The 18,673-nt window shown below is 20.8% G+C and overlaps 2 protein-coding genes across 2 annotated transcripts; one reads left to right on the top strand and one right to left on the bottom strand.

The window, feature by feature from the left end:
* The first annotated feature begins 1,038 nt into the window (after positions 1–1,038).
* Positions 1,039–18,673, top strand: LOC127279678 (WD repeat-containing protein 75). The gene is made up of 15 exons (XM_051302192.1): positions 1,039–1,219; positions 2,008–2,209; positions 3,647–3,831; positions 3,918–4,037; positions 5,949–6,124; positions 7,676–7,834; positions 7,921–8,114; positions 8,714–8,898; positions 8,973–9,136; positions 9,531–9,717; positions 9,862–10,040; positions 10,305–10,477; positions 10,764–10,949; positions 18,091–18,203; positions 18,324–18,673. Exons 1-15 carry the CDS (start codon positions 1,101–1,103, stop codon positions 18,526–18,528), a joined length of 2,547 nt encoding a protein of 848 aa, XP_051158149.1. The 5' UTR covers positions 1,039–1,100; the 3' UTR covers positions 18,529–18,673.
* LOC127279679 (uncharacterized) lies at positions 10,957–16,917 on the bottom strand. The gene is made up of 3 exons (XM_051302193.1): positions 15,862–16,917; positions 15,230–15,280; positions 10,957–11,622 (listed from the first exon to the last, which is right to left on the bottom strand). Exons 1-3 carry the CDS (start codon positions 15,955–15,957, stop codon positions 11,518–11,520), a joined length of 252 nt encoding a protein of 83 aa, XP_051158150.1. The 5' UTR covers positions 15,958–16,917; the 3' UTR covers positions 10,957–11,517.

The raw sequence follows: 18,673 nt of genomic DNA, 5'->3' as shown, positions 1-18,673 counted from the left end.
TTTTTTTTGACAATATTGAGTATTTAAAACTGTAATATAATTTTTAAAAAATTCAATTTTTTCAAAAAATAAAAATTTCTGAAAAATAAAAAAAAACTTGTAAAATTGTTAAAAATTATTTTTTTTCATTTTTCATAGTGAAATACCTATGATTTCCGGTTCTAAAAAAATTTTAAAAAAAATTGTTATTCCTAAACAAAACCAATTATGTTTGGTTTAAATTTTATTATTTATTCCTTATAAAAATTCAACTTCTATCACAGTTTTTATTATTTTTTATCGGCAATTGTTTTAAAATTTTTTAACAAAATTTTTTTAACCTTTAAACTGATACGTGCCGAAAAATCACACTAACTGATTTCACCGGTCTGTCAGACCGCTATTCCTTTTTTATGTTATTTTATTGATTTTAAATTTTGTAAAGTCAATTGTTGTATATGTATATTTTTTATTTTTTATGATTAAAAAGTCAATTTCTATATTGTTTCGTTTTAATTTTTTTATTTTTACATAATTTAGAACGCTGTTCTTATTGTACTTTAAAAAAAAGTTATAAGCGATGAAAGTTTTAATAGCGGTCTGTCAGACCGCTAAATCAGTTTAAAGGTTAATTTAATTTTAAAATTATCAAAAAAAATTTTTTTTTTAATTTTGATAATTTACAATAATTTTAGATCTCAAATAATGCCAGAAAAAATATTGACACTTAAATTAAATTAATTTTTTTCTAAAATCAAATCATTATTTTTTTATAATTATATAAAAATATATATTATACATATAATTAATAATTATGAGCTTCCAGAAAAAGTTACAAGATTCGAAAGAAATTTCTATTTTTGATAGAAAATGATACAATTTTCAATATTGGATTTTAATATAAATTTTATTATTTGTATAATTATAAATTTGATAAAATTCAATACTTTTTTTAAGCAGAGTATGTCTCCTGAAAACTGGCAATTTGTCATACATACTCCGGATTCTATAATGTCGATAAAGAAGAAATTATCTTTATTGGTAATGTTACGTTGTATTTGCATCAGTATCAGTGTGTATGTGTGTATCTTGACAACCACGTGAAAATATTAACCTACAAAATGGGCCTAAAAGAAAAACGTGAAAAATTAAAGAATTCAGAAACTGATGATTTAATATTAAAAAAGAAAGGAGGAGGAAGTATAATAGACCATAGACCACTATTTTCCAATGATGGAGAGTAAGTCAATTTTAAATTTTGCGAATTTAATTTTTTCTAACCTATAAATTTTGCTAATGTAATATTTTTGTAAACATTTTTTTCCCAAATATTGTAATAGTTTGGTACTTTTAAAAATCTTTTAAATAATGTTTACTTATATAGAAAAACTACTCTTGTTATTTTGTTATAAATCACATATTTTTAATGTGAAAATTTAAGAAATTAGAATTGCATGTTTTCAATTTAAGAACTAATTTTTATTATAATTACACTGAATCTTTGGAATTATGATTATATTATAATAACTATTGCTTTATTTAGCAGTAAGGAAATAGATAAAACCAGTGCTGCAATTATATAAATCGTCTTGATTTAAATCAAAGGATCATTTAAATTTAAATTACGTTATAATTCAAAGATTCTTTAAATCTTTATGTTAAAACTATTATAATCAGTTAAATTTAAAAACTTATCGATTGATTATTTGCAAAATTTTACTATAAATTATTAAAAATTTATTTCACGTTTTAAAAAAATCAAAAATATTTATTTTCGGATAATTTTTGTTCAAAATTTTTATATAAGTTATTCTAAAAAAAAATTTTATACTTCAAACTTTATTACAGAATAAAAAAAATCAATAATTTAAAAAAAAAAAGAATTTTAGAATTTTTTTAAAAAACGAACTAATTAAAAAAAATGTTTATTTTATTTTTAAATCAAAATTTTTATCGGCCTTGGATAAATTGAAGTCTGCTTCGACAATTAAATAAATAATTTTTATATTCACATAATTATTTTTACAGAATTCTATTTATTATATGGAAACAAACAATTAGAGCTTACAGTGCTCAAACCGGAGATTTTGTCAGAGAATTTGAACAAGCTGAAGGCAGGATAATTGGAATTGCTTTACATCCAAATTTTTCTAATACAGTCATTGGTTGTATTAATACAGGACAATTAATTTTCTGGGATTGTCACAGTGGTCTTATCACTTCAAATTTGGTAGGAATAAATTTTTACATTATTAAAAAAAAAAAAAATTCTCGATTTAAATTAAACCAGGGTGTTTAATGGTCAGAGAAGTCAGGGAATTTCTTTAATTTTCTGAAATATTTTATGAATAAATTAAAGTAACTATAAGTTTCAAAAAAAATTTTACTTTTCCCCAAAGTAAATGCAAATTAAAAAGTTTGCCATCATACTCAATTATTAAGCATGTGATATGTTTTATATTCATTAAGTAAATAATTATTTACTATTATTTATTGAATCTAATAAATGATTTTTTAAACTTGGATAACAATTAATTAATTTTTTTCAGTTAAATATTTGGTTTTTTAATATAAATAAAAATTATTTGAATACAATTTCATTTTATCAGTTCAACTTGAAATAAAGTAAATTATTCACTAATACGAATAATTTATTACGTAATGCTAATACCCACATTTAACTTATAAACATTTTTACGGCGTCGAAACTTAAATTATCGAATTTCTATTTAGCAAAATTGTATAAAATGGATTTTATATTATGCAAAATTTTCAATTTACATTTAACTAAAATACGATTTAAAAGAATTTCTATTTAGCAGAACTCTTATAAAGCATTTTTTCTAATACTTTTGAAAATTTTTTAATTAATATAATTTCATTTTAACAAAAATGTCTATAAAAAAATTGAGAAAAAAAGAACTAAGTAGAATTTTTCATAAATGAGAATTCTGTTAAATAAGAATTAGTTCGAATTAAAATTTTCTTTAATAAAAACTTTGTTTATTTAAAAATTTTGTTAAATAGAAATTCTGTTAATTGTGGATTTATTCAATGACAATTCTGTTAAGTAAATATTTTGATAAATCGAAATTTACTAAAATAACAATTCTGTTAAAATAAATTTTCCTTGTGCAATTGTTCTTGACATAAATTCGGTTAAATCGAAATTTTATTAATTTGAAATTCGATGTACTAGAATATCTGCTTTATATAATTTTACTAAATAAAAATTTGATAAATTAAGATTCGACGCCGTAAATATTCTTTTAAATTAAATGTTGAGAAAATTTATACGTCCCCAATTAGTTTATTTATTTCACTTAAATATTTTATTTTTTATGAAACATTATTTATTTGATTTAAATACATACGAAATTAGTAGATAATAGACAGGTAAATGATTTAATTGTATCAAAATAAATTTTATTTGATCAAAATAAAATTTTTTTAGTGTAATTTAGGTCAGAGAAAAGTTGGAATTTTTTTCCTAGCAGTTGTTAGACACCCTGGAAACACTAATTCACTGTTTTTAACTCTTCCTATAATTGAGAAAAAAATTTATTTACAATATAATAAAAAAAGATGAATATAACATTTTTATTTTCATTAAAATAAAATAAATTTAAATTATTAAAATATTTTTATCTAATTTTTGACTTATTAGAAACTGGAGTTAAATTCTTCATCAGAATTGAAAATAAAGTATTTTCATATTTTAAAATACAAAAATGAGAAAGGAAAACCAGTTCAACATGTTCTTATAAGTTACACGCTTAACAATCCAGATCTTATTTGTTTATCTGTCTATAATTTAAAAGGCAAAACATGCATCATGTCCAAAACATTAACGTGAGTTTTTGTTATTATAAGTTTTTTTTTCGTATTCTATTATCATTATTGAAATTTTAATTATTAAATTATATTAAATATTTAAGGCAAGAAAGCAATGTTTATTACATTGACATTATTGGAAATTATGGAGACAATTTAATTGCTGTTGGACAACAAAATACAGTTTTTATTTTAGATCCTGCTCACAATTTATCTTTAAAAGTGTAAGTTTTTATATTATTTTTTATGATTAAAAAAAAAAATGTTTTATTTATCATTATACAGGTCTCAGATTATACGACTTTTTCTGACTGTTTTTTTCGAAAATACCACTTTTTTCGACTTATTTAAATAAGGTGCGACTTTTTAGACTTTTTTTTAATAATTTTTTTTTACAAAATTTTTAAACAAAATACGTCTTTTTTTAGTATACAATGCAGATCTTCTTTAGATCTTTTTTATTTCAATTTTTTAACAAATTTTTAACTAAAATTTTTTTCTAAATTAATTATTTTTAATTATTTGAATGAAATTCTTTACAAATTCAATTATCTTAAATTATTTTTTCATTAAAATTTTTATAAAATTCAACAATTATTTATAATTTAAAAAACAGAATCAAATAAAATTACCAAAAATTTCAATTTAAAACCTTTTAAAATTTTCCATATAAAACTTTTTGAAATTTAATAATTCCAATTATAACTTTTTCGAAATTCAATGATTTTTAATATAATATTCTTTGAACATTCAATTATTTGAAAGCATTTTTCAATTAAAAAATTTTGAAGTTCAATTTTTGCCTTTAATTTTTAATAAATTTATCAGCAACAGAAATCACCAAAAAATTTCAATAAAAAATCATTTGAATTGAATTATTTTCAAAAATTTCAATTTAAAACCTTCTAAATTTTAATTATTTCTAAAAATGTCAACTATAAATCTTCCAAAATTTAATGATTTTAAATGATTTAGTTCGATTCTGAAATAGAAATAAATTTTCTTGATAATAATGCTATAGAATTATTCTTATTAAGGAATTAATAAAATGGATTTAATATCTAATAACGTTAGTTATTTAAAGTCAAATATTTATATTAACTAATTAAATTTAATGAAAATAAAAAAATCGACTTTTTGAACTTTTTTTGGATTGTAAATCGACTAAAACAACTTTTTTTATATGCCTTAAAGTCAATCCGAGGCCTGATTATATTTATTCTAAAATCAATGCGTCCTGTTTTTAGAAAAATCTTATAATTCGTAATAATCATTTTTGTTATCCGTACAGTTTGTTTTTGAAAATTATTTAATGATATTTTATACATTTACTTTGGAATTCAAAAAATCAGTTGCACTGAAAAAAAGTTAATTCGACATATGTAAAAATTAATTATAAAAGCACAAAAATAATATAGACATTTTAATAATTGACATTTTTTGATAATTGTTGAAAATAATCTATTTTACATTATTGTATAAAAAGACCTAAATATTAAGTGAAAATTAATTTTTAAACTTTTGTCTCTAAAATTTCAAAATTTAACACATTCCAATTAAATTTTTCAATTACAAAAAAAAAATTTTCTATAAAACTAGAAAATAAATTTTTATTAAATATAGATTAATATAAAATACCTTTAATGTACTTTCATATGATATGCTGTCTTTTTAATTTTATTTTATAGAAATATAAAAAATTTTAGTCTTTCATGTTGAGGATTTGAGAATTTTTGCTGTTTTCGAACTCCTTTCCAGAATAATGAAAACATTTAAACTTTGTTTTAATATTTAAATTAAATCTTCATTTTTTTTGTCCTATCAAATTTTGGCGTTGGGGAACGATCTGCTTTTTATGTTTATTGCATTTTTAAAATCTGATTAAAAAAAAAAAAATTTTAACTTAAAACACAAGAAGTTTTTTAAAACTGAATTAAATTTTACAACGGTCAAAATTAACCTTTTTTCCGTTCAACTCATCTTTAAATTCAAATTCCAAGGTAAATATATAAAATATTAAATAATTTAAAAAAATGAATTGTATGGACAACAAAAATGTTCTTTTTAATAAATTTTGGCTACAACAAATATATTAATTCGTATAATGAAATTTTTGTTTTATTCTTTTTGAACAGTACTAAAATAAATAGAATAATTACCTGCATTGCTGGACATCCAGATGATCAATGCGTTGCAGTTGGAGATTCAAGTGGTCGAGTTGTTTTAATGAAAAATTTATATCAAAAGCCAACTGAATCCTCCTATCATTGGCACACTCTGCCAGTTATTATAATAGCTTTCAGTAAATCAGGTAAATACATTTTTTAAAAAAGCTATTGCATTATTAATATAATATAATATAATATAATATAATATAATATAATATAATATAATATAATATAATATAATATAATATAATATAATATAATACAATAATACCTGGAAAAGTCAGGGAATTTTATAAATCTGGGAAAATCCTGCAAAAGTCATGGAATTCTCCTTCAAATTCTAAAAAACAACAAATTTTTAATATTTATTGTCCAAGACAAAAGTTAAAAGTTTGTTGATTGGCTTAATATTTGCAAGCAACAAATCACTAAATTATTAACTAATTTAAAGAAAAAAAAAAAATTAGAAAGTATCTAAATTTTAATTTTCAAACAGGGGTTTTGGAATAATTTTTCATACGTACTTTTCAATACAAAAAAAAATTGCAAACCTCCTTCTTTTAAAAATAAAGTCTTATTTTTCAGTTTTATCTCAATTGAGAATTTTGTTTGTTTCTTTTTATTTTCATTGTAAAGCCAAGAATTTTTGCGATGAAATGATATAAGAAATTTTAAATAATTTAAAAATCCATTTTTTTATATCGACAAATTTAAACAAATTGCATTTCTCATATAATCACTGAAGTTAATTTTAATGAAGAAAAATTGTAATAAATTATTTATAAAAAAATGAATTTTGTATTTTAGCCATTTTTTTTTAAATTAAAGTCTATCATAATTGGAGAATTTTAAGGTTTTGGTAATTTTTTCTAGCAAAAAGAATTAAAATTATAAATCATCTTGATTAAGGCCAGATGTTTTTAAATTAAAATTTCCCTGATGATTAAATTTTTTCGAAAATCTCTTGTTATTCCACTTTTATATTTTAATAAACAGCTTATTAGAAAAAAATCTCTGTTTTTTAGTAAAAATTTAAAAAAGAATATTAAAAAATTTACTCAAATTAGTGAAACTGTAAAATAAGAATTAATTTTGATTAAAAATAGTGAAATTTGTAATAATTTTGTGGTGACTACAATTTTTTTTTAAAGAATTAATATTTTAGTATTATTTATAAATTTTAATTGTTTTTAATTAGTTACAAACTTTTTGTTCTTTCTTTATTTATTATTTTCTCCATTGTGTACTTTTACAAAATTTTACAATTTTCTTTTTCGCAAAGTTAAAAAAATAAAACTAATTGCGAATAAAAGGTAAATGAGTGAAAATAATTGTTTTATTACTTATTTAGTAAAATTTAACTAATTCTTTTGTGACTTCACAAAAAGTCTCTCATTGAAAGTTGTTAAAATTTTAATTAATTCAAATTTAGAGAACAAAAATATTATTTTAGAAACAAAATCCTTTTATTCGATAGCTGAATGAAAAATATTAAGTAATGATTACTTGAAATAAACAATATACTATTTTATATTCGGAAAAATCTTAAAAAAAGTCAGGGAACTCAAAGGTAACAAAAGCATGTCAACCCTATTATTAATTAAAATTTTATAAAAATATTGATTTTGTTTACTTCAAGTGTGAAGAATTTTCTGTTTTATAATTTCATTTTATGTTTATAATTTTTTTAACAGGTGGTCACATGTATACAGGAGGTGGAGAATGTGTTTTGGTAAAATGGACACTTTCAAATACACAAAATAAAGCTTTTTTGCCTAGATTACCAGCGCCAATAAAACATATTACAATTGCTCCGGAAAATATTTACATAGCTATTTCTACTTTAGACAATGGTAAATATATATTTTTTTTTCTTTAATTTTTCATGATTATTTAATAATATTATTAAAAATTACTAATTCATTAAATAATCCATTAGGAATTTCGGTTGTTAATCCACAATTAAAACTTACATCTGTAATACAAAAGTTTACCTGGGGTGTTATGAGTTCATCTAAAAATTTATTTACCGCTGGTCTTATTGTTGATCCTCGTACTGGAAGTCTTGTTTTAAATAGTCGCACTGGTTTCGTTCAATTTTATGATATTCATACAAAAAATCTTTTGTATAACGTAAGTTTTATATTAACAATAATAAATTTCATTAAAATTTTCAATTTTTTACGATAATTTTGAAAATTTTAATTTTTTAACTATTTTCTTTTTTTGTAGAAAATATTTTACTTTAATAAATAAATTCATTGATTTATATAAATTATATATACTCAATATAAATTTATAGAAATTATCGTGATTTTTCGTTTTTGAATAAATTGAAATTTTTTTTTTCATAAATTTGCAAATTCAAATTAGTTGATAGTTTCTCTTTTGGAAAAAATTTACATTCAGAAACGAATAAAATAATAATTTATATGAAATATATATTTTACTAGAAATTTTTATAATGACAATTTTTTATTCTTTAAGAAATTCATATTTTCTTTTCCTGTATTAACTTTATTATTATTAATATTAATAAAAGTCAATAATTTGAAACGATTTTAATGATTTTTAATGAAATGATGTATTCTTTATTAGAAAAATAACTTTTTCCTTATGAAGAAACAAAAATTATTATGATATGAATATAATCATCTAGTTATGAAAATCGTGTTAAATTTTATTTTCAAATTTTTAATGGACAATAGAAAATTTAATTTTAATAATTATAGGTTAATATAACGTCACAAAATTTATTATCCCAAGAAAGAAGTGCAGTGATTGTAAACACTGAAGTAACAAAAATTGCCTTAAATTATGACGGAACATGGATGGCAACAGTAGAACAACGTGAGGATGATGTTTCTTATACGGAAGTTAGGCTGAAATTTTGGAACTTTGATGCAAAAAATCAAGTGTAATTATTTCTTTTTTTTTATAGAAATAATCTTCGCTTATTTTATTTTTTTATCTGTTATTATTTTTTTATAGTTTTGTACTAAATACATCGGTAGAATTTCCACATGAGAATGGAGTTAATGCACTGAAATTTCAACCAAATACCTCGTTAAATGGATATGATCATTTTGTTGTGACTTCTGGAAAAGATAACAAATTTAAATTATGGAATCTTGTTGATCCAGAATCTACATACAGTAAGTTAAAAAAAAATAAGTCATAATTTTTTTTACTAAATGAGTCCGACCAATATATTATTTAATTTATTTAATGGAAATATTAAGTTGCAAATTTTGCAAAAATACAAAAATTGCGTGCGTTGAATTTAATATTTCTTTGTATATTTAAATTAAAAATGAAAAAATTGTCAAGAAATTTTAAAAGTTCTTTTCATTTACTTCCTTATTTCGTAAGTGGAAATTTATTTTAAGTACATCATTTTTTTAAACAAATAATTAATGAAAATTTAAAAATTATTTGACAAACGAACTTTAAACATTAAACAAAATAATTTAAAAATAATTTTTAAAAGTTCATAAAATATATTCGATATAAGTAAAATAAAAATAATTATTAATGTATTTATTTCAGAACAAACGAAATTCTGGCAATTTTATAGCGTTGGATTTTATCGTCAACTACCATCGACTGATGCTGCTTTTTCCATCGATGGATCAATATTGGGTGTTGGTTTTGGTTCGAGTTTGACATTATGGGCTCCCGAGTCTATGAAATTAAAAGCTACTCTTTCTCATATTCTTTATCCACAAACAATAACGTAAGAATTGAAAAAAAATTTCTATTTTCAATTTTTTTTTGTCTAAATTTTTAATTGCATAAATAATTATTATTTGAATGAGGATTTAATTAAACAAGATGATTACAGTATAATGATAATTTTATTAATTATTGTAAATTACAGACATGTTGAATTTGGTAAACAAGAATTGTGCCATTTAATTGTGACTGGATCAGCGGAACATATTGCTGTTTGGGATATTTTAACGCTTCGCGTTAAGTGGAGCGTTCCTTTAAAATTATCTACAATAACTGCAGATCCTTATACTACTTATTTTGCTGCTTTTACAAAAGAAAATACATGTGAGTATTTAAAAATTATAATTTAATAATTAACTACAAAAAAAAATACAATTCGATTATTTTACTAATAAATTATATTTCAAATTAACTGATCTAAATAATGAGTTACAAAAAAATATAACACTTTTAAAATTCACATATAAAATATTCAAATTTGAAAATTATTTTCTGAAAATAATTTTTGTAACTTAATAAATAGTTAATTTTAATAATTGATTTTTATAAATTTCATTTAATATTTTCCATTGACTTTTCTTTTTTTAGTATTTGTATTCACACCAGAAAATCCAAATTACATTTATAAAAAATTGAATGTAATTGAAAATGACAGTTCAATATTAGGAACAACTTTTATTCCCCTCAGTCGTGAAAGGAAGACATCGAAATTGAATCAGTGGCAGAGAAAATCGCAATTGTTTTTCTTGGATTCTAATCAAGTATATTTTTCATATTTTATTCTAAATTAAAATTTAATTTATTTTTCTAATAAATAAATTATTATTTAAAATTGTTATTATTATTTTAATAAATAATAATTTATTTATTAAATTGTAAATGTAATTAAAATTTTATTTAATTCCTTAAATTTTATAATAAGTTTTTTTTTTTTTTTTAATAGACTAAAATATTAAAATTTATAAACTAAACAGTTTTGTTATTCATTATTTGGTAACATTAAAAAAAAAAAAAAAAGTTTTCTAACAACTAACAATCTCTTTACAGGAACTTTTAACTTTAGAATCGCAATCGGAATCTGAAGTTTCTTTAGAAACTTTAACTTTAAATAAAAATCTACCAGCAACGGCGTTTGCTCGAATTTTGGCAGCAGAAAATCCATCGAGTAGAGAAAAAACTTTTTCATTTGTTCATGAAAATCCTGGTTACTCGGAAAGAACTTTTGGTGAAGAAGTAAGTTTACAAAAAAAATTTTTTAAGTATTCACATTAAGTATAATATTTTAAAGTAGGTATTAATTTTTTTTTTTTTTTAATGATAATACTGTCTTTCGGTATTTTACATTGAACTACAATATCTAGGGATTTAATCTATTCAGGATCATTTTTAATTGTATATGTCAAAATACTTTAAAATGGATTTAATTTTCTCTCTCTCGCAAAATAATTTCATTTTACCGAATGATAAATTCATTTTTATCAAATCTCTTAAATTTCGTTTTTAATTTTCCATCTTTAAACTAATATTCTACTTATTAAATAAATACTATATCAGTTTTGATTCTAAATGCAAGAAATTGAGTTGATTTTTAAAGAAATATTAGTCTTGTTTGAAGTTTTGAAATTTTTCCCAAAAAGTAACGAGTTAAATTTCTTTTTCAAAATGTACGATGAAAAGTATTTTTGTACAGTGTTGATTGTTGTTGTTGTTGTTGTTGTTGTTGTTGTTGTTGTTGTTGTTGTTGACGTAGCGTGAAATAAGGATTAATGTGTTGATTTGGTAAATGATAATACTTTGTTTGTCAGTGCTTTCTTGCTAAACGATAATTTCTGCATCGGCGAACCAAGTCAAATTTTCTGTAACGGAGACAGTGCCATTGAGGAATTTGCCTCATGTTCTCGAGTGCCTGCAACATAAATGCAAATTGAATTTAAATCGGTCATTGACACTTGCATTTAAACTTTTTATTTTAAATGATATCTTCAATATATTATTTAATACAATTATTAAGAAGGATGTTGACCGTAACATAACGGTGTGTATGATTATTCCATAAAATTTATTAATGCGAATTTTTATTTTAAAATAGATATTTTATTAGAAATAATTATTTTTTGTATGAATTTACAATTTTCGAATTAAAATTTAACAGATTTTCTTTTTATACGAATTTTTTTCATAACAAAATTTTTAGCTACTGAATTTTTGTTTATCATAATTTTTTATTTTACAGTCATTTTCAATCGATTTTATGTGATTCGAATTTTTAAATGACAGAAATTCCAATTCACCGAATTTTAATTTGTCTGAATTTTTATTTGTATCTAAAAATTTTTAATTGATAGAATTTTTAAGACGCCGAATTTTCATTTGTCAGAAATTACTAATGAGAAAACAAATAATTGACTGAAAGATTTCGGCGCAATTTTTAAAAATTGACCTATCACGGTTTTCTTGATAATTTCTAATTGGTTAATTTTAAAAAATTGTCGACGAAATCTTTCTGTCAATTATTTGTTCTATCATTTGTAATTTAGGACAAATGAAAATTCGGCGTCTTAAAAATTCTATCAATTAAAAATTTGTACAAATAAAAATTCGGACAATTTAAAATTCTGTGAATTAGAATTTCAGTTATTAAAAATTCTGTTTAATTCGCTTAAATAAACATTTTTTTATATAAAAAGTCATGTAAAAAAATGACTGTAAAATAAAAATTCTGCCAAACAAAAATTTAGTAGCTTACAATTTTGTTATGTAAAAATTCGTATAAAAAAAAAAATTCTGTCACATGCTAATTAGAAAAATGAAAATTCGTCTAAAAAATAATTCTTTCTAATAAAATTCTTAAATTGAAAATTTTATTTAATGATTTTTATGGGATAATCATGCGCTCCAACATAATTTAGGTAGGTTGTCACTTTTTTTAAAAAATATTTTCTAATCCATTTTTCCTAAAAAAAAGTCTGTTCTATTAAAATTGTTTTTCTGAAAAAAAATTTTCTAATTTTTTATTTCTAAAATACAGTTTTTTAATTTTAAAAAATTATAAATTTTTAAATATTTTATAATATATGCTCGATTTTTAAAAGATAATTTTGACTGATTTTGACTACCTAATTCTAGATTGAATACGAAAAAAATTGATAAGACATCTTCAAAGTTGTTTGCGAATGACCAAAAACGATTTAAAATAATTTCAAATTGAACTTTCTTAAAAATTTTAATTCATTGGTAGAAATTCAAATTTATTGGAAAACAAAATTTTAGAAATTGAACTTTATTAGAAAATGAATTTTTGTGAATTTGAACTTTGTTAGAAACAAAAATTAAAAAAAAAAAAATTAGAAAATATTTTTTTAAAAAAAGTGTATCTCAATACCTTAAATTAAAAAATAATTTTTAACGTAAATGCAAAAATTAAAATTAATTTCTATTAATTTTGGAAGAACTAGTTATACACATTTAAAAAATTAAAAGGATATTGAGTTAAAATCTTTCGTCAAGAAATAATTTTTTTACATTTTGATTTTTTTTACCTCACAGGCAAAAATCGCCGCAATTTTATCCAATTTTTATGAATAATAGTTTAATTTACTCATTAAATAATTTTCTTCAATTGTATTATTTTTTTATTTTTTTTCGAATTTTTCAATGTTAGAAAATTATTTAATAAAATAAATTAGGTAAATATAAATAATTAATTAATTAAGTTATTGTTTATAAAAATTGGATAAAAATTTCGATTTTTCTCAAAGAGTTAAAAGAAAAAAAATCAAAATGTAAAAAAAAAAAATGTAATCCAAACTTCAATTCTTTCCACTGAATAATTAATAGTTATACGTTGAAAAAAATAATTGAAGGGTAGAATGACAAAAGGGGTCAAGCGCCAATTTATCGAAAATGAGGTTTTTGCATAAAAAAATCAAGAAAATTCATTTACACATTTCTGTAGAAGGATTTTCTTTTTTATTGCGTATTTAAATCAGTTTTTAATAAAAATTAAATTAATAAAATAGCCTCAAATTTACTTTATTGCAACCTGATTGAAAAACAAAAGAAAGTGGTGTTCAATTTTGATGAAAAATATTATTTTTTTAGGTTTTATTTTAACATTTTTTTTTAATTTTATTTTAATTTTATTTTAATTAATAAAATTAATAATAAAAATAATGTATTTTCAATCTTAAACAATTTTAAAATCATTTTGTTATTAATTTTTAAATATTTTTATGATTATACTAAGTGAACAATTGAATTTAAAGATGAAAGTATTGCTCAATTCCAAAGCAAGCAATTAATTCGTAATTTTCTTGAAAACAAACAATTTTTTAAAGGAATTTTTTTTTCTATTCATTTCGTCGATTCCATAGAAAGAAACTAATTTTTCAGTTTTTCTTTAAACTGTATATTTTTTTTATAATTAATGCTTAAAGAAAATGTGCGCAGTTGATATAACCTCAAGGAACCACAGTTTTTTTTAATTTTATCGTTAATATGTAGGTTTATTTCAACAAATTGTTGTTTATTTATTAAAACATACTAATATATCGAAATGGTTTTCTCAGTTTTTTTTTAAATGACCTGCAAAATTTTTAAAAATGTTTTTTTTACTTCCTGTAAAAACAGTGAATTGGCGCTTGACCCCTTTTGTCATTCTACCCTTCAATTATTTGACGCAAAATTTGGACTCAACATGATTTTTTCTGAAGAGTGTGTATAACTATATCTTTTGCAAAATTTTTTTTAATTAAAATACTATTTTAATTTGAAAATTTCTAAAACTAATAACCATTCAATATTAAATTTCTGAAAAATAGTTTCTTTTTTTTTTTTTTTGTTTTGTATCAATGACATAAAATCATTAATATATAAGAAGCGTTGATATAAAAAGTCAATGTTCACATAAAATTTAAATCTTGAACTTTCATTTCATTCATTCTTGACTGCTAAAATTCATGCAAGAGTTAAGTGATCAATGACAATTTCTGCACAAGAGTTCATTGACATTATTCAATGTAAGATGGATATGAAAATATGCAAATTTACCATTTTACAGAGAAATTTAAATTATTTTCATGCACTGATGATGTTTATTATTATTATTATTTCTATTATTAATATTATTATTATTATTATTATTATTATTTATATAAATTTGTTTAGAAGTGAGCTTTGCTTTGCTCTATTCATTAAAATATGAGCATCATAAGAGAATTTAACACAATGCTTTCAAGACTAGGCGTAGTTCCGCTGTAGAAACGAATAACACTGGAGCTTGCTTTGGTAGTAGAAATAATATTATAAAACGAATGACCCAGTTTGTCGAAGTTAGGTCCGCGTTTCATACTGTGGCTAAGATGTATCATCGTAGATATATATATATATATATATACGTGTTTCCTTATGATGATGATAATAATATTGTTGTTATACGACATGCGGATATTACTTCAGTCATTCAAGACTTTAACGAATTTAATAGAAATTTCTTTATTATGACAAAGACTTACTTCAATTAATTTTTGTGTTGTCCAAAGCCTTTTTTCTTGATTAATATCTACCTATTAATATTTTAATTTTTCTTTTAAATTTTTCTATATTATATATATAGATAATAATTATCAATAGATGAAACATCTATTGATTTGTAATAAAAATATAATTTTTATTTTTTCATAAAAGAATTTTCCAAAAATAATTTATTTTAAATTATATTTCAAATTTTTCAAATTTTCGTTTTTCTGACAAGTTGATTCATATAATTTGGGAACTAATTTGAGAAATGAGATTTAATAAGATTAGAAATATTTTGTTAATAAAGGAATATTTAAAAAAAAAACGCAAAATGTTAGGCAAATCATTTTTTTTTATTGTGTAACTAATTTGAAAAATGAAATGATTTAATAAAATTTGTTAATTATTTTGTAAATAAAAAAATATTTTTTGAAAAAAAAGTAGTTAAATTTTGATTGTAGTTGAATTAATCGAACACTAAATATAATGCGTTAAAAAAAATTCTTTTTGGAAAAATTTGTATTCTTTTATAATTTCATGGATTTAGAGAAAAATAAATTTTTTGGAAAAAATTATTTTTAAAAAAGACAAAAATTTTCACTCAGGTTACAAATATTTAAAAACTTACCGCATCTGAGTCACCTGAGGGGAATCCCTCAGTTGCATAGGCAAGGAAGCTGAGAATTATGAAACACACTGCAACTCTCAAACTGAATAATCTCATTTTAAGAAACTGGTTTTTTCTAAATTAAACTAGAAATTTTTCTTCTTTTTTAGAATTTTCTTTTTCTTTTTATTTTTTTTTTAGTGTTATAGATATTGAAGTAAAAGTATTTAACCAAAAGGGAAAATGAGACTTTTTTTAAAAATTACCCTTTAGTTTTAAGAATTTTCTACTATCGTATTATTTAATGAATAAATTATTATTTGGAGGATTTGATCTTACACTCATAAATAAATGCTTCAACGTTTGTTGAAGGACTGCATTTGAGGAGTCACGCTATGAACTAATATACTGAATAACGACCACGCTCCCACCCCCGTATTTCCCTTGAATTCCTTTCAGGATATTAAAATGTTCTTTATTGTAATTATTTATACAAAACATCTGGTTATAAACAAAAAATTTTTGATTTTTAACTAAATTTCCTTTTTTTTCTTTACTTGCTAATAATTTAATAATTGAAATTATATAATAATAAAATGCTTGGTCTGTCCTTCTGTCTTAACTTGAAGTTGGCCTTTTCTGATTTCACGTGTATTTTTGAATAGTAATCTTATGACGTGTCAAATTTTGACAATTCTTTTTCTCATTTTTGCCAAAGTGTTTCCAAATTTCGGAATAAGTTTCTTTAAAATTCCAAATTCAAAAATTCAATTCATGAAGCTGAAGTACACAACGTTTACCAACAAAATTTTTTTTAAACTTGTATATTGATTCAAAAATTGTATACAAATACCAAAAATTTATTATGAGAAAAAAGATGCGCCAGGAAATTTCGTACAAGATAGTAATTTGAAAAAAATTTATTTTTAAAAATTAATTTTTAAGGTACCAGGGGCCAACGAATACCTATTAAATATTAATTATAAAAACACAGGCCTCGAATCAACTTAAAGACACAAAAAGTCGTTTTAGTCGATTTATATTCCAAAAAAAAGTGGATTTGTTTTTTATTTTAACAAAAATATTTTACAGTTTTTTAAATAAAAATTTTTTTTTAATAATAATCCTTTTCGAAGGGTTAAAGTTGAAATTTTTAGAAATAATTAAATTTCAAAAGATATTGTTAATTTTCAAACAATTATTAAATTTTAGAAAACTAAAAATAATTTATCAAACAATTTTTGGAAAGTATTTTTTAAATTTAATTGAATTTTTAAAGATTTAAAATTGAGATTTTTGAAATTAATTGAAACTTTAAGTGTTTTGTAGTTAAAATTTTAGATGATTTCACTAAAAATTTATTTGAAGATGCGGACAAAATACAATAATTTGAAAATCATTTTTAATTAAAAAATAGTTTCAGATAGTTGAAATTTCAAAGAATATTATTAAAATATTTAAAAATAATTGAATTTCCTTAGAGTTATAATTGAAATTATTAAATTTCAAAAAAAAAAATTTTCGATGGAAAATTTTAGAAATAATTAAATTTTAGATGCTTTTAAATTCAAATTATTGAAAATTCAATTAATTTTGAATTCAAATTTTTGAGAATAATTAAATTTTATTTGATTTTAAATTTGGAAAATAATTGAATTTTAGTTCATTTTGAATTGAAAATTTTGAGAAATAATTGAATTTGAATTGAAGTTTTGGATAATAATTTAATTTAAGTTCATTTTGGATTGAAAATTTGGATAATTAATTTTGAATAGAAATTTTAGAAAATAATTGAATTTTATTTCATTTTAAATTGAAAACTTGGTAAATAATTAAATTTTAAATTGAAAATTTTGGATAATTATTGGATTTTTAATTGATTTTGAATTAAAATTTCGGGTAATAATTGAATTTTAGTTTATTTTGAATTGAAATTTTAAAAAAATAATTCAATTTTATTGTGATATTTTTTTTTTTAATTATAAACAATTGGTAAATTTCATAAAATTTTTTATTGAAAAATAATTTTGATATAATTGAATTTGTGATGTATTTCATTAAAATTATTAAAAATAATGAATTTAGTGAAGAATCATTTTAGTTCAAAATTTGTTAAATAATTGAATTGAAGAAGATCTGAAGAAGATCTACATTTTATACTAAAAAAAAAGCTTAAAAATGTAACAAAGAAAAAGGTTTTCTTATTTTGAATTTAAAAAAGGAGTTTAATAAACAATTTTTGATTTTCAGTTCTTTGGGGACGTTCCTTGTCATACTTTACCACCACTAAGGATGACATATGAAACTTTTTTCCTTCGGGCTGCTCAAGTTGCAATTAAATCAGAAGATGAAAATTTATCTTGGTAAATAAAAATTTGAATATTATTTTTATTATAATTAATAAATGTAATTATATTATTTTATTTTATAAATAGTAAAAAAAATATATAAAATATATAAATAAATATGAAATTATTTTACAGTCAAAATGAAATGGACGATGTTAAAGAAAATGAAGCTGATGATACCGATGAAGAAGAAGAGCCGTTATTAATAAATAAAACAGAATCTTTAAAGTTTTGCAAAGAAGAAACAAATGAAAAGATGATTGTCGAGGAGAATTTACATTTAATTAGTCAAGATTGGTCTGTTTTATCTCATATAGTTCCCAGTCGAGAAGATAGTTAATAAAATTATCAATGTGAATTTTTATAATTGAAATTTAACATTATTAAATTTTATTACGCCCAATAAGGTGTATAACTGACAGGAATTTCTATCAATGAAATATTTATTAATAATGTATTATAATAAATATTAATTTTTTTTTACA

The sequence above is a fragment of the Leptopilina boulardi genome, unplaced genomic scaffold, assembly GCF_019393585.1.
Source record: "Leptopilina boulardi isolate dan_hultmark-lab unplaced genomic scaffold, ZJU_Lbou_2.1 LbouV2_221, whole genome shotgun sequence".
NCBI lineage: Eukaryota > Metazoa > Arthropoda > Insecta > Hymenoptera > Figitidae > Leptopilina > Leptopilina boulardi.
The sequence above is the reverse complement of the archived record's forward strand: the minus strand, read 5'-3'. Positions and strand labels throughout refer to the sequence as shown.